Here is a 24,001-nt window from a genome sequence, read left to right as displayed (position 1 = left end):
TTAGTCTTTATATAGTTTTCTCTTTTTACAAGGGAGAGTTCGATTTGGAGGAGGCAAGAAAGACATTTCCAGAAATTATTTCAATGCAAAATCATCAAAGAGCCTTATGTTCATATATTTTATATGAACAAAACATGAGCCATATTTTTAATGGAAATAGAATCATGTCAAACCTCTCATCTCTATTAAAAAAAAAAAAAAGTTGTGTCTTTCCATGTCTTTCCTCCTTTAAACAAGCTTTGCTCACAACCTCACCGGAGTCCTGATCAAAAGGTAGAAAAAATGAAAGAAAAATGAGGTGCTGAGGTTCTGGAAAGGAGCCAAGAGTGTGTAAGAGAGGACAGTTGATTGGTTTCAAACTGTGCTCGTTTCGCCTGCTTCTTCTGTTCTATGATTAACTGAAATTCTCCACCCCCATTTTCAGTGCTGGGCAACTTATTGAGCTAACCCCCATAAAACCCTTGTCAGCAGTCTGCTTCTGTCCCTCTCCTTCCCCTATGTCATTTTACCCTGCACTATTTGATTCTTAGGAGGCAGCTCAAAAACCACTCCGGTATGGCAGCTGGTGCTGTGTTCCTGATCACAGGTGAGTGGAGACCCTTTCCCTAGGACTGGGGAAGGGAGGTGAGGTGATTGAATAGAAAGAGCAATACCCCTCTAGCAGTCTATACATTGGAGGTCTGAGAAGGAAAAAAGAACAGTTGGAAAGAAGGATTGAAGAAGACAAGAATAGGACTTGGGGATGGAGATGAGGTAGAGGAGTAGCATAGGAATGGCAGAATAAATAAGAAAATGATGTGATGAAGACTAAAAGATACAAACTAAAAAAAAAATTAAAAAAAAAAGGTACAAACTATAGCCAAAGCAGATATGGGACAAAATGGTGAGCTCCATTAATTTAACTCAAATGCCACCTTTTCTATAAAGTTTCTCCTGATCCCTCTGTTTACAAGTAACTTCTCCCTCATCAGCTCTTATAGCATATTTTCTATTTGTTTTAAGGGATAGTAGTGTGTTAAAGAGAAAAGAGCACTAAACTGGGCTCAGGAGATGATTGATTCTCACTAATCTTTACAACTATGTGACTCTAAGCAAGATATTTAAGCTCTCTGAACCCTAATTTCCTTATATGTAAAATGGGAATAAGAATGCTTGCCCTACCTCTGTACTAGTGTTGCTGTGAGGAAAATACTTTTGTAAATCATAAATGTAAATATGGAATATAATGGACTCATATTCCAATTCACTTTATATTTATCCGGATCTCTCCCTACTAAACTATAAATTCCATTACAGCAGAAACTATATATATTTTTGATCATGGTATCTAGCCATGGATAGTGCATTACTCCTATGAGATGGTTAACATATGTTAGAGGAAAAGAAAGTGGAAAGAGAAAAAGGGGCAGCTATGTGGCAAGGTGGTTAGAGCACCAGCCCTGAAGTCAGGAGGACATGAGTTCAAATCTAGTCTCAGACTCTTAACATTTCCTAGCTGTGAGACCCTGGGCAAGTCACTTAATATCCCCCCCCCAAAAAAATGGTCACTGTTCTCTACCCATTAAGATCCGAACTACCCTGACAGTGTAGGGGTGAAAGATAAGAGAAGAACTCCTTCTAACGAGGAAGAAATGAGCACAAACTCATAAGGGTTGGAAGACAGAGAGCCTGGTCACAGTAATGGTGGGCCACCAGAGTACTGGCCACCAGCTCTTGGTTATTACCTTAATGCCTCAGTTCTTTCTAAGCTTCAGATGTTCCAATTCCAGTTTCCCATTTTTCTGCTTAAGCCTTGTCCCTGTTCTCCCCAGATTCCTTATGGTTTTTGTTATTAGATTCAACTTTCTTACACTAAGGGAAAAAAGGGTCTTACTTTTTGATGGAGATCAGGGGGAGGACAAGTACATATTCAAATATATATTAATATATGCAAAATGAAATTGAGCCAGGACTGGATGAACTCTAAAGTCTTCCACCCCAAGAGACAATGATTCTTCTGCTCCAGTTTCTGAAGCTACAATCAGTATGGTCTAATCAATACTTTTGACTTGACCTATACTTGACTTTAGTTTTCAAAGCTCCAGTCAAAACTCTAAAGTTAAAAGCTGTATTGGTAGAAGGAGATGCCTCCTCAGATGTTTCTAAGTCAATGACCTCGGAGGTGTGGAAAAATAAATGTATTGGATCGTTCTATAATTTTGAATTTGAATATACAAATGAATATTTGTTTTCTTTAATATCTAGGGAATAAGTATCATTTTGTGACATGTGATACATTAGGGTTTCTTTTTTATTTTGTATTTTGTTTATTTGGAAAATCCTAAGGAAGAGTAATTTCTAAGAAAGTTTTAATCATAGTTGCATATATATATGTGTGTATAAATATATATATGCATATATAAGAACCTCCTTCTCCCTTCTTCTTCAGGCATCTCTGTCTGAATAAGGAAGCTTGCTTTCCTAACTCGCAATTCCTCAATCCTGAATAAATGTCTCAGTTTATTTACTGATCACCGAGTTGATCTAACTTTTTTTTTCTGGTTGATAAAAGATCAAGGATTATCTTTTCTATTTTGTTTGAAATTCCCAATATAGTTTGGTCATTCAGGGGCACTTAGCATTGAATGACTACACTCTGCAATGCTGACCAAAAGAATTAATTTGATCACAGATTGCTTTACTGGACGTAGAGCTTCCAGAATAAGGAAATGATTATCCTTCCATACTCTGCCCTAATCAGACTTAATCTAGAGCATCATGTTCAGACTTTGGTGCTACCATTCAAGAAGAACAAAAATGAGCATCCAGAGAAGAAAAGAGAAGGTAGTTAAAAATACTGAGTCCATGTCATATGAAGACTGGGTGAGGGAACTTACCTGGAGATGAGAAGGTACAGAGGGAAATCATAGTTGTCTCCAAGTAGTTTAAAGACTGGAATATAGAAAAGGGATTATTAGCCTTGTTTGGTTTGGCACCAGAGGGAGGGCAGAAATAGAAGCACTGAGTGAATGAATGAATAAAAAAGCATTTATTAGGGGCAGCTAAGTGGTGCAGTGAATAGAGCACCAGCCCTGAAGTCAGGAGGACTTGAGTTCAAATGTGACCTCAGACACTTAACACATCCTAGCTATGTGAGCCTGGGCAAGTCACTTAACTTCAGCAGAAGAAAAAAAAAAAGCATTTATTAAATTCTTCCTAGGAAAATACAAAAAGATAAATTGAGTCTCAATGTCAAAAAATATTTCCCAGGAACCAAGATGGTAAAGAAAAAGCAGGATTTTCCTTGACTCTCCCAATTTCTCTTCCAAACAACTCTAAATAATCCTTCAAAATGAATTCTGGAGCAGTAGAACTCACAAACAGATGGGGTAAAACAATTTTCTAGCCCAAGAAAACTTAGAAGATTGGCAAAAAAAGATCTGTTGCCCTCGGTGAGAGTGAAAGACAAGCCACTGCAGGCAAACTCCCCACAAGATAGCAATAGACCTTGTGGGGAGCTAAATTGGCCATGGCAACTTCCAGCCTCTCAGTCTACAGATAATAAGGGACTTAGACAACTGTCCAGAAAGGATTTATAAGGGTCCTTTTTCTGGCATGGAATGCATGACTCTGTTGCATTGTCCCTTTGTGGATCAGGATCACAGTCCCAGGGCAAGGACGAGCACTAACACACCAGAGCTTGTGGCCAAAGGGAACAGGTGATGCTAGTCACAGTTCTATGTTGGAGTTCAGCTCCTGTAGTGAATTAAGGATGGGAAATATACAGGGGCCAGGCAAAAGAATTCGGTTAGAACTCTTCAAAGTTTATTGATCAGAGAGACAAATATACATACCTCAAATGCTTACAGATTTGATACAAAGTACACTCTTTGAAGTTCCTATAGCCAAATAAGATCTACTGAGATGTAAATGATGGAGTCCCGGATCTTGGTTACTTAGACAGAGATGTAAATAGTTGAGATGCACACCAGAGTAAAATTTATTATACCATTGTCTCAAGTATCTTTCTCCCAAATGCCTTTAGTTTCCACTGTGGGATGTTTTTCCTGTCACGAGAAAAGTCTATTTAAGAGGACTCCTTAAAAAGTATAATTTTCCAAGTGAAAAGGAGGTACAAAAGCTCACAGGAGAAAACATTTCCTTAAAAATTAACATCGGTTCAGTAGTGCTTAATGACCATGAGACCACCAAAAATAAATAAATAAATAAAACAGCAAAAGAAAAAACATATATATATATATATATATATATATATATATATATATATATATATATATAGAAGAAAATGTGAAAACTTTCACTGGAAAAAAACAAGTGACTTGGAAAATAAATCAAAGAGAGATGATTTTTAAAGTATTGGATTACCTAAAAGCCATAAACAAAAAAGAAGAGTGGAAAGGGATAAGAGAATATATATATATATTTATAGCAACTCTTTCTGTAGTGACAAAGAATTGGAAATTGAAAGGGATACCCATCAATTGGGGAACAGCTAAACAAGTTGTAGTTTATAATTGTGATGGAATACTACTGTGCTATAAGAAATGATAAGCAGAATGCTCTCAGAAAAAACCTAAAAAAAAAAAAACTGATGCAAAGTGAATAAGTAGAATCAACAGTATACACAGTAACAACAATATTATATGATGATCAACTGAATGACTTAGCCATTGTCAGCAATACAATGATTTAAAATGCTATTCACCTCCAGAGAGAGAATTGATGGAGTCTGAATGCAAATTGAAATATACTTTTTTTTTACTTTATTATTCTTGGGTAGGGTGTGTGTGTGTGTGTGTGTGTGTGTGTGTGTGTGTGTGTGTGTATTGTTTTATAACTTAACTAACATGGAAATATGTTGCTTGTCTTCTCAATGACGGGAGAAAAGGGAGGGGAAAGACAGAGGGAAAAGTTTTTTTTTTTAATCTTTAAAATTGTTTTACATCATCAAAAAGATTGTTTTACATGTAACTGTGAAAAAAACAAAATAATAAAAAAATAGAGAGAAAAATAGAAAAATGTTTCCAACAGTTAAGAGTTGTGCAAAAATGAAATGGATAATGGTTTCCTTTTCATTAGGAATCTTCAATCAAAGATCAGATGGTCAGTTCGACAGGGAAGGGGTAGGGAATGATCTTATTTTAGATATTCAATGCACTGTTTGGTGTATGAGGTCCTGCCCAATTCTAAAATTCTGTGATTATATGACTTTGGCTGCTATCTGCAACCTTCCCTTGTCTCCCCTTTGTCCCTAGAGTTGTTGTTTCAAGAGAAGATTGAAGGGAAGAAGCAAGATTAAGTTCTTACCCTTAAAAAAACTAAGTAAATAGGGATCCAAAGCACATAGATGGGTCCAGGGTGCTGAATACAAAGTTTGTAGAAAAATGAGCTCCTGACATAAAAATAGGAAATTCTATTCTGAGATGAAATAAAAAGTTTTTAAGAGAAAATTACTGGATCAAGAGGTGATGGTGCCTATAATAGAAAGAATAGTCATAAGTTGGACACATAAGTTGTTGATCTTTAGCTATTTTCATTCATATTCAACTCTTTGTAACCCCGTTTGGAGTTTTCTTAAAAGATAACATTGATTTACTATTTCTTTCTCCAACTCATTTTATTACATAAGAAAGCTGAGTCAAACAGGATTACATGTCTTGTTTAGGGTCACAGAGCTAATAAGTATCTGAGGCTATATTTGAACTCAGAAAGATGAGTCTTCCTGACACCCGATCCAGCACTCTATCCACTGTACCAACTAGCTGCCTATTGGAATCATAATACCTATATTCAAATCCCACTTCTGATTCTAACTCTCAGTGTTTAGGCTAATTAACTTACTTCTTTGGGTCTCAGTATCCTTATCTGTCAAATGAGAGTTGGACTAGATGGGCTTTAAAGTCTTTTCCAGTTCTAAATATATAATCCTATAATTCTATATGTGGGTACACACATTTATGTGTATATGTACACAGATATGTATGCATACACATACACACATACATATGTGTATGTGCCCCACAAATTTATTTGCCCAAGGCAACAAAGGAGCAGAGGTGGGATGCATCCTCAGAATCCAAACTTCACTCCAACTTTCCCAACTTCAGATTCTTTAAACCAGACCACAAACCCAAGTCTTTCCCCCTACATTCAGACATTTTCAATGTGATTCCTGGTCCTGGTCAAGGATCTTTATAATTTCATGTTTATTTTTACCCAGTACAAAGCTGGTAATCAATGTCTGAATGAAATGTCAGTGAGGGAGGTTCTAAATACTCTAAAAAGCATTTTGTGTATATTTGTGTGTGTGTGTGTGTATGTTTATTCCCAGTCCTAGCCTCTTGTCATGGATTCAACCTGGACATGAAACATCCCATTATCTTCCAGAAGAATGTAGCTAGTTTTGGGCAGAGTGTAGTTCAGTTTAAAGGCTCTCGGTAAGTATTGCTGGATAATATACTTGTGGAAGTTTTTTCTTTTCCTGGTTTTTTTAACTGAAGTGCCCATGAGCAGAGCTGAGAGAGAGATAACAACACAGGAGCACCATTTTGCTCCTTCTACCAGGGATACCTCATGAGCATCCTGTGTTGGGAATGTGAAAATATTCTCAAATTCTCAGCACCATCATTTCAGGACAATCCTATGTGTTATTCTGAGGGGTTAGTTAGAAGGGTAAGTAGAGTTGGGGAGAAGGGGGGGGTAATGTCACAAGTTGAACCTGAAAGTCAATCTTTGCCCCTACTGGCAGCTCTCCCAGAAGCTAGAAGAATAATGCATGGGAAAAAAGGAACAATTACACCAACCTACTTCCTTTTTTTTTTTTTTTTTTCATTTTTTTGTTTCTTATACAGCCTTTCCTAAGAAAAAGTCACGAACTCTAACACTTATCTTACTACATGAGTGCTAATGTTTTCAACATTTGTCTTTTAATGATATTTTGTCTTTTTCCTTCCAATCTCTTTTTACATGCCAGTTTTCTCTCTATGCCCTCAGGCTCATGGTAGGAGCTCCTTTGGTAAAGGTTTCTGCCAACCAAACAGGGAGACTCTATGAGTGCAAATATGATACTAGAAGTTGTCTACCCATCCCCTTACAGAGTGAGTACCTATCACCCTTGTTTTTAATTCTCACCTCTTCCATCATCATCTGGTGTTTGTTAGTTCCCTGCCCTATCAATAACCCATTTTCAGTTTTCTCCTCCAGATACCTAAGTGATGGCTTTTTGCTGACTTTGGGGAGTTACTCGAATGTTTGGATGAATCTCTCTTATTTTTGAAGCAATGAGGATATTGTCCTCTCCATATGTTGTATACTTAAGTGGATACTTAAGAGATGCTTATTAGTTGATTGATTACTTGGGGCAGTACCCAACAAGCTAAGTTGGGTCAGGGACTTGGAACACCAAACACTCTTGTATGGATTAGGTTTAGATCTAAGGAAAGACCAAAAAATAATAAAAATTAAAGGGACCAGGGACAAGCAACTCAAATTGATTCTAAAAAGAATTCCCCACAAAATGACCTAGTTCATGAATCCCAAGGCCCAGGGCTGGATACTTCTTATGTTGCCTTCACTGATATGTTAACCCTATTGTTCTCAAGTCTCCTACTTTTTCACCCTCTTAAAGACCCTTATACCCTGATTATATGTGTGACTGTGTATATATGAGTCATGCATGTCTGTGTTTTCCCAGTCCCCCGAGGAGGCAGTGAACATGTCCCTTGGACTCTCTCTGGCTACTAGTACAAACTCCTCACAACTACTGGTAAGTTCACCTAGGTCACAAGGCAACTAGGGCTCTATAGGAGTCTCTAAGGAGGAATGAGAGATCAAAGGATACAATATCTGGATGTGGAAGAAGTTGGTAAATGGGGAAAAGAATCAAATCAAGCATTTTTTAAGTGCCTACTACCCAATAAGTACTGTGCTAAGTATTCCCCTAGGAATACTAAGGGGGAAAAAAGTCCTTCCTCTCAAGATGTTCACAGGCTAATGAGGGAGACAACAATAACTATGTTCAAGCCCATGTAGAGAGGATCTTGGAAGAAAAGCACTAATATTAAGGAGGCCTGGAAAAGGCTTCTTGCTAGAGTTTGGATGGAAGTCTTTGGTATCAGTATCTTCTCCTCAAATCCTTCTTCTCCCCAGGTCTGTGGACCTACAGCACACCAAACCTGCGGGAAGAATATATACATGAAGGGTTTCTGTTTTGTGCTGGATTCAAAGGTACAACAATGTAAGACAATTCCAGAAGCCCTACAGGGTAAGTCACAGTAAGGATGACCATATTTCTATGCATGATGATTACATTTTTCCCAAACCAAAAAGTGGAACATGTCTCCTAACCAAAGATATTCTGTCTCTAGTAGCTAATTATAAATACATTTTCTTGAAACAGGGACCATTATGGAAAATTAGAGATCTAGGTTCACTGTATATATAACAGACAAACCCATTTACGTATTCTGTATTCAAATATGTGATACATACATGTTAGCAGAGAGACCTAGGTCACAAGGATTCAAGTCTGACTACCCTAGGATTCATCAAACCCTCCTCTGAAAATCCTGACAGAGGCTCATAGAGTCCTGTGTTAAAGCCCAAGTTCATATTCCTTACTGAAGTGGAAGAAAATCTAATATTCTGATGTCATGATGGGGGAATTCTGATATAGTATGAGGAAGCAGAGATGAGGGAAAGGAATGGGAATTTTTCCACTTGACTAAAACTATCTATTCTCAAGGATAAAGTCCTGTTTGGCCATTATTGAAAATTCCTTACTCTAGGGAGCTACCTATGATTTGAAGAGTTCAAGAACTAGTTATATACAGAGAGAAGGAGGAGATTCCTGCAGAGTGTGTAGGACATTGGTCTAAATTACCTTTAAGGTCTTTTCCACCTCAAAGACCACTATGATTCTATTTGGAAAGAAAATGTCTATCAGGAGATTTCACTGATCAATTCATGACCTTTATGTCTCTCTCTTTTCATATTCACAGAGTGTCCAAAGCAAGAAAATGACATTGTCTTTTTGATTGATGGCTCTGCCAGCATTAATTCCGATGAGTTTCAGCAAATGAAGAGTTTTGTCAGAGCTGTAATTGACCAGTTCAAAGAAACCAACACACAGGTAAGGATTGGGAGGAAAAGGTCTAGTTTCTATTACCTGTGGATCACAGGTGGCATGGTAACTAAATTTCATTTTACTATGGGAATGGTTGGATGGAGGGTGGATGAATCATTTTCTGAGCTTGGATTGGAGAGCAGTGGAGACAAGTTTTCCAAAAGCATTCTCTTGATTTTTCCAGTTCTCATTGATGCAGTATTCAAACATATTTAAAACACATTTTACTTTTGCTGACTTCCAAAAGAGCACCAACTGGGGAAGGCTTGTGGATCCAATTTTGCAGCTGAGGGGTTTGACCTACACTGCCACAGCCATCAGAAAAGTAGTGTAAGTCCCTCCTTACATAGTCTTTTCACTTGAACCACTTGAATCTCAGTGGCCTACTGACTGCTTCAATCCCTTCCTAAACTCAAAGTCAATATTGTTCTATCAGTCTCATCACCTTTCCTGTAAGAAAGAGTAAGGTTGGAAAATAGTAAAAGTAACAACTGAAGCAACTTTATCTGCTATGTTCTCTCAAGCTTCCTAATCACTACCTTGAAGTATTTTACTTTTCTATGATTCAGGAGGAGCTGAACCACGACTAATCCCAATAAGTAGGATTCAGCTTTGAACACAGACCTTGGGCAATAAGAAAGTAATAACAGTCATTTTCTCACTACCTTTCCTGCCCCCTTGAACCAAAAATCAGATATTCTGGTGCCCCTCTCCAGAATCAACTGTTACTCTGTGACTTTCTTCCCAACAAAAATTATGCTTTTTTTAGTAGGAAAAAAATTGGTTTGTCCCTTTCTTTTCCTTGGATAGAACTGAATTGTTTCAAAGCTGGAATGGAGCTCGGAAGAATGCCACTAAGATCCTCATTGTAATCACAGATGGAGAGAAATACAAAGATGAGCTACAGTATAAAGATGTCATCCCCCAAGCAGACCAGGCAGGAATTATCCGATATGCAATTGGGGTATGAGCCCTGTTTTTCCCCACTTACTGCTTTTCCCCAAAGCAGGATAGTCATTCCCCTTTTAGAGAGGTAAATCTTCCCTTACCTTTGCTCCCAGAAATTGTTATCCTTACATCTTCATAAAATTCAGCAATCCTTCCTAAGAGTGGCCGTCCTCATCAGACTTTGCTACTATTTGCTGATATCAGGTAGGAGATGCTTTTGAATATGTCAGCGCCCGGGAGGAACTGAACATAATTGGATCAAAACCTGCAAATGAGCATGTGTTCCGGGTGAATAGTTTCAGTACTCTTAAGAACATACAGGGAACAGCTTCAAGAGAAGATCTTTTCTATTGAGGGTAGGTTGTAATCCTAGCTAACTGGTGATCCAATCCTGACTCCAAATTCTATTTTCCTGTTTGACATTTAAAACTTTTCAACCTCCCTCAAACCTACTTTTCCAGGCATATTACACATCACACTCCCTTTCCTGTATTCTGTGGTCCAGCCAAAGTGGCCTTCTTGATGTTCCTCACATGACAATACAATGACCAGTTCTATACTTTTTGTCATCCCAGGAATGTACTCCCTCCTCAGTTCTGCTTCTCAGAATCCCTATTTTCCTTTAAACTTTAGTCAAATACACACACACACATATATATATATATATATATATATATATGAAATATATATTTGTGTGTGTGATATTCTCACAGGAACTCAATCTAGAAGCAGTATCTCCTTCCAACATGAGATGTCTCAGGCAGGCTTCAGTGCTGCCCTTACATCTGTAAGTGAGGTCCCCTACTAAATGAGGGTTATGTGGTGGAAATGGGAAAGGGAGGATTACAAGCAGGTAAGAACATGTATATACATGGCTATGAAAGTAGAGGATGTGGTATTTCCATTATTTCAATATCTCTAGATCTAACAATTTTTCTGCTCTTAGATGGGACCAATCCTAGGAGCTGTGGGGAGTTTTGACTGGTCTGGAGGTGTCTTCTTGTACTCCTCAAATCAAGGTCCTGTCTTTATCAAGACATCCAAAGAGGACATGCATGATGCTTATCTGGGTAAGGAAAAACAGAATGGGGAGAAAGAAGATGTGTTTGGGAAAAGAACTGCTTCTTTGGATGTCCTCCTCCCCAACCCCCATCAGGAAAACAGAAGACAAAAGGCATCCAACTATGGAGATCCACAGAGGTTTTATCTCTTCAGGTTATTCTGCTATGGTAGCCATTTGGAATGGAGTTCAGAAACTTGTCCTGGGGGGCCCTAGATACCAGCACACAGGAAAGGTTGTAGTCCTTCACCAATGTTGGTGGCACCTGGGAGCAGGAGGCTGAAGTCAAAGGGACACAGGTAAAGAACAAAGAGCCTGGAGCTGTGAGGAAGGAACAAAGGGAGGAGACAGAGAGACAGAAGCATTAGAGAGAGGGAGAGCCAAAGATGGAGTATGGGTGTGAGTATGTGTATATGTGTGTTTTCTAAGAATTAAGTGGACTTTGAAGTTCTAAGGAAAAAGGCTTTTGAATCTAGACATATAGAACAATCAAGGTGGGTCTTTTCTTTAGAAGAGAAAGAGCAATATGACTTCAGAATTTGTCATTTCAGGTAGGATCCTATTTTGGGGGCAACCCCTATGTCCCATTGAAGTGAACAGTGATAACAACACCGACCTGATCCTCATTGGGAGCCCCCTATTATTATGAACAAAACCGAGGAGGCCAGGTGTACATTTGTCCCCTTTTCTCAGCAGGTAAGGCAGTTGCTAAGGGAATAGAGTTTAGTTCTTGAGTGGGAATGAGTATGTAAAGTACATAGTTTTCAATAATTACTTGATTAGATACAGCTAGGTACAGTGGATAGAGTACTAGCCCTAAAGTCAGGAGGATCTGGGTTCAAATTTGACCTCAGACATTGAACACTTCCTAACTGTGTGACCCTGGGCAAGTCATTTAATCCCAATTACCTTAGGGGGAAAAAAGGAATTACCTGATTATCAGAACCTCTCACATTTTTTCTTTTCCAGAGGGCCAAATGGAAGTGTGAAGTTGTTCTCCATGGGCAGCAGGGGTATCCTTTTGGACGTTTTGGAGCAGCACTGGCGATAGCAGGGGACACAAATGGGGACAAAATAACAGATGTAGTAGTGGGTGCACCCGGGGAGGAAGAAAACCAAGGAGCCATCTATCTGTTTCATGGTGTGTCTGGATCTGGTTTCAAGCCTTCCTATAGCCAGGTAAGGCATTATTCCCAGATATTTATCATCCAAGTTGGGAGGGACTTCTGAGACTAGCTAGTAACCTTCATTTATTCTTTCATCCAAGTCACTGATAAAAAATATCCAGCAAGATGGGCCAAAACTCTGAAGCATTTGATTAGAGGCATCATTAATTCAATCTGATTCAATAAACATGTCTTATGTATCTACTCCATGTGCTTAGTGAAATATGCTATGCTGTACATGTTGTGAACTATCTTAAGTTATAAGGTAACAATTCTGGGGGGGGGGGGGAACTGAATAGGCCCTGCCTTTAAAGAAGTACATTCTACTGGGAAAAAAATCAATTTTCTTTTGGTATAAATGTAATATAATTAAATTAAGCAAACAATTATTAATTCCCTATTATGTTGAAGGAACTGTGCTAGGTGCTGGGATTACATTAGAAATGGCATAGTTTGTTCCCTTAAGGAGTTTACATTCTAAGGCTAGGAATATTGCATGGATACAGATATGTGTATTACATGATCTGGGCATTTTTTTGATAACTGGGGCCACTGTAGGAATTAGAGAAGACTCCCTGGAGGAGGTGGCACCTGGGCTAAGTACAGAAGGGGAAAAGAATTCTGAGAGGCAGTAATGAAGACATGGGAAAGAGCCTATGTGTATGAGCAGAAGCAGAAATAACATATCAAGTTAAGGGAATTGCTAATAGTCCAATTTAGTTGTAATGAAGAATGGGGAAAAGGAAAAAGAAGACGAAATGGGTCTGGGAAAAGTAAGTTGAAACTACATTATAGAGAACCACTGAAGGTCCCATGAACTCTGATCCTGTTTCAATTTTATTCCCAGAGAATAAGTGGCTCCCACCTTTCCCACACACTTCAATATTTTGGACAGTCATTGAGTGGGGGGACAAGACCTCACTCAGGATGGACTTGTGGATGTGGCTGTGGGAGCCCAGGAACATGTGCTGCTGCTCAGGTGAAAAAAGCCCCACACCTTCCCCTTCTATCTTCTAGTTACCCAATATACTGCTTCTGAACACTTTACTCTGCTGCCAGAACTCATGTATGCTGTTTCCCTGTCTTATATCCCACAGGACATGTCCAATACTGAGAGTTGAAGTATCAATAACATTCACACCTCCAGAGTTAGCAAGATCTGTATTTGAGTGTTGGAGACAAAAGGCCAGCAACAGAGAAGCGGGAACTGCTATAATCTGCTTTACTATTTCTAAAAGTACTCCAGACCATCTGGGTGAGTCTTTTACAACAGACCTAGCAATCCCCATTTACTCAAATCCTTTTATCTATGAAGAGTTTCAGGCTGGGTCATTTCTATTTTTTGATTTCACTTCCAGGTGATGTCTCTAGCTCTGTGGCTTATGACCTTGCTCTGGATGCTGGGCGGCTGAATCCTCGTGCCATATTTGCTGAAACAAAGAACTGGACATTAAATCGAATTAAAACTCTGGGTCTTGGGAATTACTGTGATAATGTGAAACTGTTGTTACCAGTAAGTATAGACTAGAATGTCTGGATTTTGGAAGGAAAGGGAAATGTTGACTGAAGAAAGCACATTTGAAGAGCAAAACACTTGTGCTTTGGTTGGAGGATAGGTGGTGGTAAAAGATAGAGATTAGAAAGGGGCATAATTAGAAAGAGTAGAATACTTGGCACCCAAAAAAGGTTAAAAACTTAGAAAAGCAGAGGTGATGGCCTCATGTGCATAAGAAAAAAATGAAATGGAGACCATAACTCAATCTGAAAAGAGAATGAAGTCAAAGGAAAGATCAATAGACAGAAGGCCAATGTACCTCATTTCATTGATGTTCATTCTTTATCAGTATTGTGTGGAAGACTCAGTGAACCCCATCAGTCTTCGCCTCAACTTCTCTCTGGTGGGACAACATATCCTCTCATCTGAGAACCTCAGACCTGTTCTAGAAGTGGGTTCCCAGGACCCTCTTTACCTCCCATGTGAGTCTAATAATATATGCTATTCTTCCTCTCAAGAATCTACAATGGTTCATTTTTCCCTACCTACTAAATCAACCCAAAGTTTCTCTGTCTGTTAGTTAAAGTCTTCCATAATCTGTTCTCCATCCTACACATACAGATTTATTCCTGTTATTCTCTACAGTAGGCTGATCTATCAGTCTTGTCCTTTATGTCCCATTTTGTGCTTCTTTCCTGGTATGCTCTTCCTAGCCTCTCTGACTGTTTAAATCCTACCAATTCTTCAAGCTCTAGCTCAGATCTAGTCTATTTCCTAAAGCTTCCCCCCCCCTCAATTGTACCCTATAATGATTTCTCCCTTTTCTGATATACTGTTGCACATAAGTACCAAATTATTTAACATTTACTTCTCTCATTTTTAAACATCTGTCAGTCTTTTCCTCAAATTTATATTTAGGGAAAAGATTTTGTCATTGAAATTATGACTAAGGATAAACTAATGGGGCATTGTACCAGTCTGCTAACAAACCTGTGGTAGATGTTTCTCTTCATATTCTGCTATCCTAGTTTTTCTTCCATGGCTAGCTGGCTCAGTACTTCATAGTCTTCTGCAGACCCTCTACAATGGAAATGCCATAAAAGTTCTGTCCCACACTGCCATTCCATTGTCACATTTCTCACCTCCCATCTCCTCCTCTTCTCAATTCCAGTTCCGTAGGAAGGGATCAGCAAGAGGTGGCTTGGTGGAATTCCTCAATAAACCCACTTTGGGGACTTTTTTCAGTCAACACACATACAAATACAGTGCTTTGCTGAGTCACTTAGTGCTACTGCACTATGAATACAATAGATTCTCTTTTTTTCTAATTTCATTTCTTCCCACTTTCACCACCATGTATGTTCTTCCTGAAGTTAAAATCTTCTCCTAAATTTTTCCCAGGCATCAGAATTCCTAATTACTGTTCAGCTTGTCCTAATTTTCCTTTAAATTTCCCTCAGTATAGACCATATAATAGGTATTCAATAAATATTTGTTCATTGACATAGCCAGAATTTCTAGGCACTGGAGTGATTAGTGAAAAAATTGGAGATCAAAGTTCAAATGTTGAATATGAAGAGATTAGGAAGGCATTTTCTTTGCAGTTCCCCTTTGAGAAGAACTGTGGAACAGATCACTTCTGTGAGGATGACCTTAACATTACCTTTAATTTCTCTGGGTAAGTGAACTATTTTATCTGTCCTCTAGTCCTTCCACTGTAATCTCCATTAACCTTTTTCCAATTCTTCTCTTTCAACTGTGCCTGCTACTATTATCTTTTAATTTATTCTGTTTTTGCCAATGACCAATTCTTGTTCATTTCCTATTTTTGTCACTAATCTCTAAACTCTCTTTTGCAACTTTTAAAATGAGATAAATGTTTATTATTGATATTATTTTGTCACACTTTGTCTCAATATGTCTTTAGTGCATCCAGTTTTCCCTTTTTTGTTATGTTTTTCCTGATTTAACTTTTTCCTTTAATTGTTTCAATATATCTATTATTGTTTTTATTGTGTTCCACAATGAAGAAGGCAGTTACTGTTGCCAGGAGCCTTGAAGAGGATGCATTGAATCAGTTTCTATAAAGCACTTCTATCCAAACTTCTAGATCAGAGTTTTTAAATTGGTTCTCTCCATGCTGAGGTGACTGTCAGAAGGGAGAGCCAAGGCTGTAGAAAGAACTGCATACACCTTGGACATATCTTGTGTATTCTCTTAAATTTGCCTCTGCCAAATGTTGCAGGATCTAGGCAATCAGTTTGTCGTGCCCTGACATTTTATCTTGAGAGATTTCCCATTGCATTTCTGATGCAACTATTGATATCATTTCAGTATATCTTTATTCTGACATTCTGGTATTTGATTCTTTTTTTTTTTTTCATTTTACCAGGATACTTTTTCCATACTCATTATTTTAATGGTCTTAATTTTCTTTTAAGGATTTCTGTATAGGGTCACAGATAGTGGGTAAGGTATAAGACCCTTCAGCCCAGAGGGAACCTGCTGACAATGTCTGGTTTGGCTCCCCACCTTCTTTTGGTGTTCTCAACTTTCCTGAGAAGTCAAGAAGGACATGACCACCTGTGTTACACTTGAAACAAGGATACTTACAACAAGGTGTTAACTCAGTGGAATTGATGAGACAATGGTTATCTAGTTTACATATACTTAGTACTTAATATGGTGATGTATTGGTTCTCTAAGTTCACACATTCAGTATGCGGTAATGATGTAATTACAATAAGGTGATACAAGAGCTAAGAAAGACTGGAAGAGAGACATTCTTTCTTTGACCTACCTGGTGGTGACTCTCATGTCTCCTGCACTAAGATCAAGGCTGGTCTGAACATTACAGATTTCAAACAGTTTTGCTTCTTTGGGGCATTTATATTGTTATTTCTTGAATGGTCATGAGGAAGAAGACTGTCTTAAGACTTTTTTTTTCTTGAGTATCTAGATGGTCTGGGGTGTTGTCTTACATGCAGAAATCAGACATTACAGTTCTGAAATCACTCTCAAGGAAACAAAATACCATTAACTACCAGCCAGCCTCTGGTTTTTCTTACAAATTCTAAATTCCTTCTGTCAATTTAACTTAAAGCAAAAAGCACTTAAGTACTTCTTGTATGCCATGGAAAGAAAGGCAAAAAGAAAAGTCCCTGCTCTCAGAAGAGTTCACGATCTAATGGGGGAAACATGTATAAGTCAGAAGCCGGGAGGCAGAAATGAGGAGAGGAGTTCTAGGCATGGGAGACAACCAATGAAAATGCCTGGAATAGAGAAACAGAGTGCCATATATGAGGAACAACAAGGAGGATATATATATTCTTATAGGTCCTGTCCCCTTATTTCCATGTTCTTCAGAAATCAGCCCCCAAACTTAACTATGATCCCTAATCCTAACCCTTTTTCCCTATAGTTTACAGACCCTGGTGGTTGGGAGTAATCTGGAGCTGAATGTGACAGTGACAGTGACAAATCAGGGAGAAGATTCTTACAGAACCATAGTTACCTTCTTATATCCCCCAGGATTGTCCTATCGAAAAGTGTCAATGACTCAGGTAAATAGCACAGTAATATGATAGTTTCTTCCTAATGCCTTTCTCCTCCCCCAAGTTTCCTTGTCTCACAGTATTATCTTCTAGTTGCCTCTTTTTACCAGAATTGGCACCCTCAGCAATCTGGGCATATTGCATGTGAGGCAGCAATGCCAGAGAACAAGGCCCTGAAGAGTACTGACTGCAGCATCAATCACCCCATCTTCCATGAAGGAGCTAAGGTTAATACCTCCTATTTTCCGATTCTCTACCTCTCTGTCTCACTCTCTTTCTCTCTCTGTGTCTCTTTCTCGTTTCATTCCTCTTTTCTCCTTCCTTATTTTCTCTTCCTCTTAGTTCATTATCCTCTGATTCTTTCTCATCTTTGTTTCTTTTTTTCTTGTATAGAACCCTATTCTTATATATAAATAAAATTAAAATTAATAACCCAATTTAATAATTGTTTATTTAATATTTGCCCAATCTTCAGAAAATCCACTCTTACAAAATTAGGTAAATTAAGGGCAATTCTTCATATCATAAAAGAATTCTTATCCCTCTAGTTTCTTTTAAATGTAAATGTGATTTTATAACAAGCTTATCACACAAAGCTATGTAATCACATAAAGCTTTATAGTGACCTTCAGGGAACAATACATATTGTTTTGCAAGGAAATTATATTTTATAGGATGTTACATGAAATCAATGAGCTATCAACTGGGACTGGGAAATGTTTTCATTACATAAAGCTTTACGTTGTAATTATAACACAAGTTGGGTCCCTAGTCCCCAAAAATGTTTACCTTGGTGTCTCCTCTCAATAATAATAATAATAACAATGATCTCTCTATTTTACTTTGACCTCACCCAGGAATACTGGGATTTGGCTCAGGATATCAAATGCAAGACAGGTTTTATTTAATCCCAAACACACACACACACACACACACACACACACACACAAGTATAATGGGGCAGCTAGGTGGCACAGTGGATAGAGCACCAGCCCTGAAGTCAAGAGAACCTGAGTTCAAATCTGACCTCAGACACTTAAAACTTCCTAGCTGTGTGACTCTGGGCTAGTCACTTAACCCCAATTGCTTCAGGAAAAAAAAAATAATAACATGAACTTATACCTGAATCCTCCTTTATAGTCATGGACACTCTTTAGCTTCTAACAACACTGTGATGGGTACCCAAACTGCCCTCTGGATCTATAGCCCACCTGACTCACAGGATCAAGGACAGACTAGGCTGAATTGTTCTTCAGAACAAATGCCCTGCTTTGCCAATCCTCATGTTTTAGTTTTGTGGAACTCTCTTCTGGAGCTGATATTTAACATCTATTTGCTTCTTTCCAAGTTACTATCTAATGTCCATCTTAAATGCACAAAATTTCCTGTAAAGGCTAAGTAGAAATATTAGTTTCTCTGCAGTTCCATGTGCAGCCTAATGTGTCTATTTATGTATTTCTTTCCTTTCTAACAACTCCTTCAGAGGATCTCTCTGAAGATTCCAGTGTCTTTTCTCTTAGTAGGATCTTTCTTTTCTCTGATCTTTTTGATTCTCCTTCTGCTGGGTCCTCATCTCCTATTAAAAGCCAAGCCCAGAAGCCAGCTCAAGATATGGAACCTTATTAACAATAGCATCAGGTCAGTAACATTCACTGGAATGTTCCATTAAACAAAAGCCAGAGAGTAAATGAGGACTCAGTCTAGGACAATTCACCTTATTCAGGAAATTGTAGGGGAGAGACTGATGGGAGCATACCCACAGGCTTAATTATTACTGCATTTCAGTTGAATAAATCTGAAACAAGCACTTATTAGGTGCTTAGTTTGCTAGGTATCTATGGGGGATTCAAAAGAAACAAAGTATATGAAGAATTTATATTTTTTGTGATTTCCTGTTCCTTCCTCCCTTAGGTCACTTTTGTAGCAACATTTGATATCTCTCCCACTGCCATTCTTGGAGACAAGATGCTCATGAAAACTAAAGTGAGCAGGTGAGTCCAAGATGTGTGTAATTTCCTCCCTTCTAGGTCATCTTTATTTCCAAACCACTCCACCTCTGAAGTCCCTCCCCAGATGTTTCCATTCAATTTAAGAAGCATTTATTAAGTACATATTAGGGACCAGGCACTGTGCTAAGTGCTAGTAATACAAAAAAATTTTAATAGTCCTTTCCTTCAAGAAATTTATATTCTATTGAGGTGAAACTAGTTAGACAGATAGATAGATAGATACATAGATACATAGATACATAGATACATAGATAGAGATAGAGATAGATATAAATAAGTGATATATATATAAATATAACTGATATATGAAGATAAGTGATATAGGTATATATATATATATATATATATATATAATATATATATATATATATATATATAAAGATAAGTCGATACAAAACAATTTGGAACTGAAGGAATAAGGGGATATTTGCAAAGGGGAATATTCATTTGCCAGAATGACCTGCCTTTTCTTTTACTCCAGTGAAAATAACACACCTAAATCCAACAAAACCACATTCCAGCTGGAAGTACCGGTGAAGTATGCTGTCTACTTGGTGATCAGCAGGTATCAGTTTTCTTGGCTGCTGGCAAGACACTTGCCTTAGCAATGACTCATACTTCGTACTCATAGCCTTCTTTTGGCATGAAACCATTGCTTTCTTGTACTTGAAGTCTAAATCTCAAAGTAGATTTACTCTTTTGTGATCAGGACTTTTCTGATGTAAAATTTTCACACCCCCAAGTAGGATGTGGTCTGAAGCCACACAGAGGAATGAAACTAAAGAGCAAGAAGAAGGAGGTGTTAGTACTATCAGAAAGGTCATTAAAAAAAAAAAAAAAAAAAAGTCAAAGCCTCAGTACTGGGATAGATTATACCAAACAGCTGTGACTAATTGGTTCTGAGACTAATCTTCCAAAGGGAAATGGAGTGCCAAAAAGATTTTGAAAGGAGCTGAAAACCCAGAAAGAGTTGAAAGGAAAATTATTTTTAAAACCAAAGATGAGTCAATATTGTCAAGTGACATAGGCTGGTACTGCCAATCTGTCTATTTCAGGAAGGCAGGGGACTAAAAAGATTTCTAATCTGTTTATCTTTCTGTAATTTGGGTTTGGTGGAACTGGAGAGGGAAATGGCAAACCACTCCAATACCTTTGCCAAGAAAACTCCAAGTAGGATCATGAAGAATTGTACACAACTCAACAACCACAAAAATATTTTTGAGCTTGTCTGTAAGGCTAGTCTAGATTACTCATCTATCTGGGAGCACTGACAAGTTCCTCAACACTCTAAAATTCAAATTCCTCAGCCACATAATGAAAAGGTTGGATTAAATGATTTCCAAGGTCTCTTCCAGTCCTGATATTCTAAGATTTTAGGCTTCATATTGAAAGCTTTTTCACATCTACATTATTTCTATGAATATGCCAGTAAAAGGATTATTTTACACAACAATGGTGCCCCTCTTCAGTTGCACTATTTACAATCTATGACCATATTTCATGCTTGTTCAAAACTCTCATTAAGCACTCAGACCTACCTACTGCCCTTAAATACTCACAACCTACAATTACCTATTCCTATGAGAGTCAGAATGGTATAATGGATGATAAAATGCTGAACTTCAAATCTGTCAGGAAATTTTGTATCAGAGCTCTTCCTTGGATACAACTAGCTATGGATAAATTACTTAATCTATGTTAGCCTAAATTTCCTCATTTGTAAAATGGGGATAATGATTCCTTTAGTATCTATTTCACAGAATCATTGGGAGAACCCAGAAAAGAAATGTAGCAAAATGCTTTGCAAACCTGAGTATGATGTATAAATGTCCATTCTTATTTGTAATGGGACTTCTGCATGAACACATTTTGCATGTTTCTTTGTGTACAACCAGCAATTTAGACCCTTTAGGACTGTGTGTCAATCCATGCTAAATCAGGAGAACAACTGAGGACTTCCCCAAAACCTGCTTTTCACCAGTAATTCCTCTCTCTCCAGCAAGGAAGAATCTACTAAGTACTTAAATTTCTCTGCTTCTGAGGAGAAGAAAAGCCAAGAGGTCAAGCACAAATATCAAGTGAGAGGATGGGGAATACAGCTTCTGGGTTCTGGTAGGAGAGTAATAAAGACCAGTAGACAGTGGGAAAAAAATTAGGGAAAGAGTAGCAAAGTGGCTCTGGGCAGGACTGAGATGGAAGAAGGATTTGGAATGAAGGAATGAAAATCTACTACATATAGAATTTTATTCTTTTGGCAGGTGAACAATCTGAGTAAGCAGAATCTGCCAAGCAGCATTAACTTTTGGGTTCCTGTGGAACTAAATAGGATGATTGTATGGAATGTGACCACAGTCAACTCCCCCCAGGTGCCCTAATATTGATTAGAGGGATTCTTACCTCCTACTTCAGAGAAATCATGCATTTTGCCCTCAAACCAACCAAGTGTCCATGATATTCTTACTCTCCTTCCCTTTCTTCCTCCCCCCCCCCCACTTCCTCTCCTCTTCCTTGCTCACTCTTGTTCTTTTCCTCCAGAACATTTTGTGTGTCTCAGAAAGAAACCCGCCCAGTTATTTTGACTTCCAGACCCAGATTCAGACAAGCCCTGTGCTGGTGAGGATTAATTCTAGTATCTGCCCCCAGAACCAGTTGCCCATAGTGGAGGTTGAGGTGGGAGGGAGGGGAGGTAAGGCAAGGTAAAAGTAACAATTGGATTTCTTAATTTCAGAATTGGAGTCATGTCACTATGACAGTACATAGTAATACAATATTGACCTGCAAACACACCACACCTCAAATCAGACAAATCTGTGTTTTCTTTATTTCTTGTTATCTATCCTTAAGCTGATCACCCCCAAACTTGATTACTTCCTCTTTTCCAGGACTGTTCCATTGCAGTTTGTCTCAAAATCAGATGTGATATCTCTTCTTTTGGTGTCCAAGAAGAACTTGACTTCACTCTCAAAGGCAATCTCAGCTTTGGGTGGGTCAGCCAAGTAAGTAGGGATTAGACATGAAAATTTTATTCAAAGCTCTTCCCATTTTAGAGCCAGGCACATTTCCTATGCTTTGTAACTGCCCAAAGAATCAGTAATCCCAATCTCTCTTTGGCAGACACTACAGAAGAAGCTGATAGTCAGAAGCTCAGCTGAAATCATTTTTAATGAATCAGTATATTACCAACTTCAAGGACAGGAGGCCTTTTTGAAATCCCAGGTATGTGTAAGTCAGTCAATAGTGACTGCTCTTGATAAAAGATTAAATAGTGCTGGGGCAGCTAAGTGGCACAGTGGATAGAGCATTAGACTTGAATTCAGGAGGATCCGAGTTCAAATTTGGTTTTAAACACTTAACATTTCTTAGCTATGTGACCCTGGTCGAGTCACTTAACTCCAATTGCCTCAGCAAAAATAAAAAAATTTAAAAATAGTGCTATAGTGATACATGTAAATGTCTAATCTGTCAGATAATAGTAGGATAGATGGAGCCTGGAGAACTTTCCCTGCTTGGGGTAATTGTTAGGAGTGGTGGGAAAGGAAAAGTTAGAAGGAAGAGGCTCAATGCCTGTGGTACTGGTGAGTTTTACCAACAAGATATCTAACCTCTTTTGATGGATTCTTTCATGAAATTAGACAGAAACAGTCCTGGAGCAATATGAAATTCACATTCCCATCCCTCTTATTGCTGGCAGTACAGTGGGGGGACTTCTCCTGCTGGTGCTCATAACAGTTGGGCTCTTCAAGGTAAGACTCCACTGTACCCCATGTTATATACCTTTTCTGACAAGGATCCCTGTTTCCACCTTTCCATCTATCCCTTCTTTCCAACTTTTTTTCTTCACCTTTTCTTTTTTCCTTGTCACCATCTTTTCTCTATTCCCCAACATTTTTGCAGTTACCTAATTTTTCCTTTTTTTCCTTTGTTCCATGATATCCTGATTATTCTATTTCTCTATATGTCTCTTTCCCTCCCCCAGCTTGGCTTCTTCAAACGTCACTACAAAGAAATGATAGAGAAAAACATCCAGAGTATCCACTTCAGCAATGAGGATTCCAACTCCTTGACTGATGATTTGCCTGCACCAAAGTAACTGTCTCTTCTGCCAATCACTCAGGAGTGCTATGTATACAAGTATACTCTCATTTGGTTAAACTCAGAAAGGATGTCAAACATGAAGGGTAATTTTGTTTTCCTGTCACATGCTATCGCTTTCCCTAGTTAGTAATGAAAATTTTGCATTTTATATGTGTATCAATTTTTACAAAGGAGGAAACACATGTGTGAAACTCCCTGTATGCAAATAGCTGCCAGCTTCCATGTTTGTTCATACCACATTACTATTTGCCAAATTAAATGAGAATGTGAAATATATGCTTTCTGTTGTGTTTTGCCAGTAACATTAGTGTTTATTTAAACCAATGAGATTAGAGAAATTGATATTGATAAAGATGAGCAAAAACTGGTGAATCAAAGATTCTCTTTAGTTGATATATAAACTGGGGGCTCAGAACTAATTAATTAATATAAGATTGCACTTCTATAAATTTATGAGGCAATATCCAAACAATCCCTCATCCCTCAGCATGAGAATCAGTAAGAAAATGAACCAAGAAGAAGGTGCAGAGAGGTTGGTGTAGTTATGAAC

General features: G+C 38.2%; 1 protein-coding gene across 1 annotated transcript; it reads left to right on the top strand.

Annotated features, from left to right (window-relative positions):
• The first annotated feature begins 419 nt into the window (after window positions 1-419).
• On the top strand, window positions 420-23,727 carry ITGAD (integrin subunit alpha D). The gene is given in 37 exon segments (XM_074281735.1): window positions 420-586; window positions 6,332-6,437; window positions 6,994-7,097; window positions 7,695-7,765; window positions 8,149-8,263; window positions 9,000-9,130; window positions 9,309-9,454; window positions 9,935-10,088; window positions 10,277-10,393; window positions 10,395-10,428; window positions 10,786-10,859; window positions 11,019-11,142; window positions 11,288-11,376; window positions 11,378-11,431; window positions 11,684-11,707; window positions 11,710-11,760; window positions 11,762-11,812; window positions 11,814-11,828; window positions 12,102-12,311; window positions 13,146-13,202; window positions 13,204-13,277; window positions 13,396-13,553; window positions 13,657-13,811; window positions 14,143-14,259; window positions 14,261-14,275; window positions 15,398-15,471; window positions 17,215-17,356; window positions 17,458-17,574; window positions 19,259-19,338; window positions 19,838-19,921; window positions 21,356-21,434; window positions 21,615-21,722; window positions 21,892-21,969; window positions 22,239-22,352; window positions 22,471-22,572; window positions 22,989-23,099; window positions 23,333-23,727. Coding segments are annotated over 37 exon segments (3,480 nt in total). The 5' UTR covers window positions 420-555; the 3' UTR covers window positions 23,447-23,727.
• The last annotated feature ends 274 nt before the right edge of the window (window positions 23,728-24,001 follow it).

This window comes from Sminthopsis crassicaudata, chromosome 1, assembly GCF_048593235.1.
Source record: "Sminthopsis crassicaudata isolate SCR6 chromosome 1, ASM4859323v1, whole genome shotgun sequence".
NCBI lineage: Eukaryota > Metazoa > Chordata > Mammalia > Dasyuromorphia > Dasyuridae > Sminthopsis > Sminthopsis crassicaudata.
Note: the sequence above shows the minus strand (reverse complement) of the source record. Positions and strands in the feature narration are given on the sequence as shown.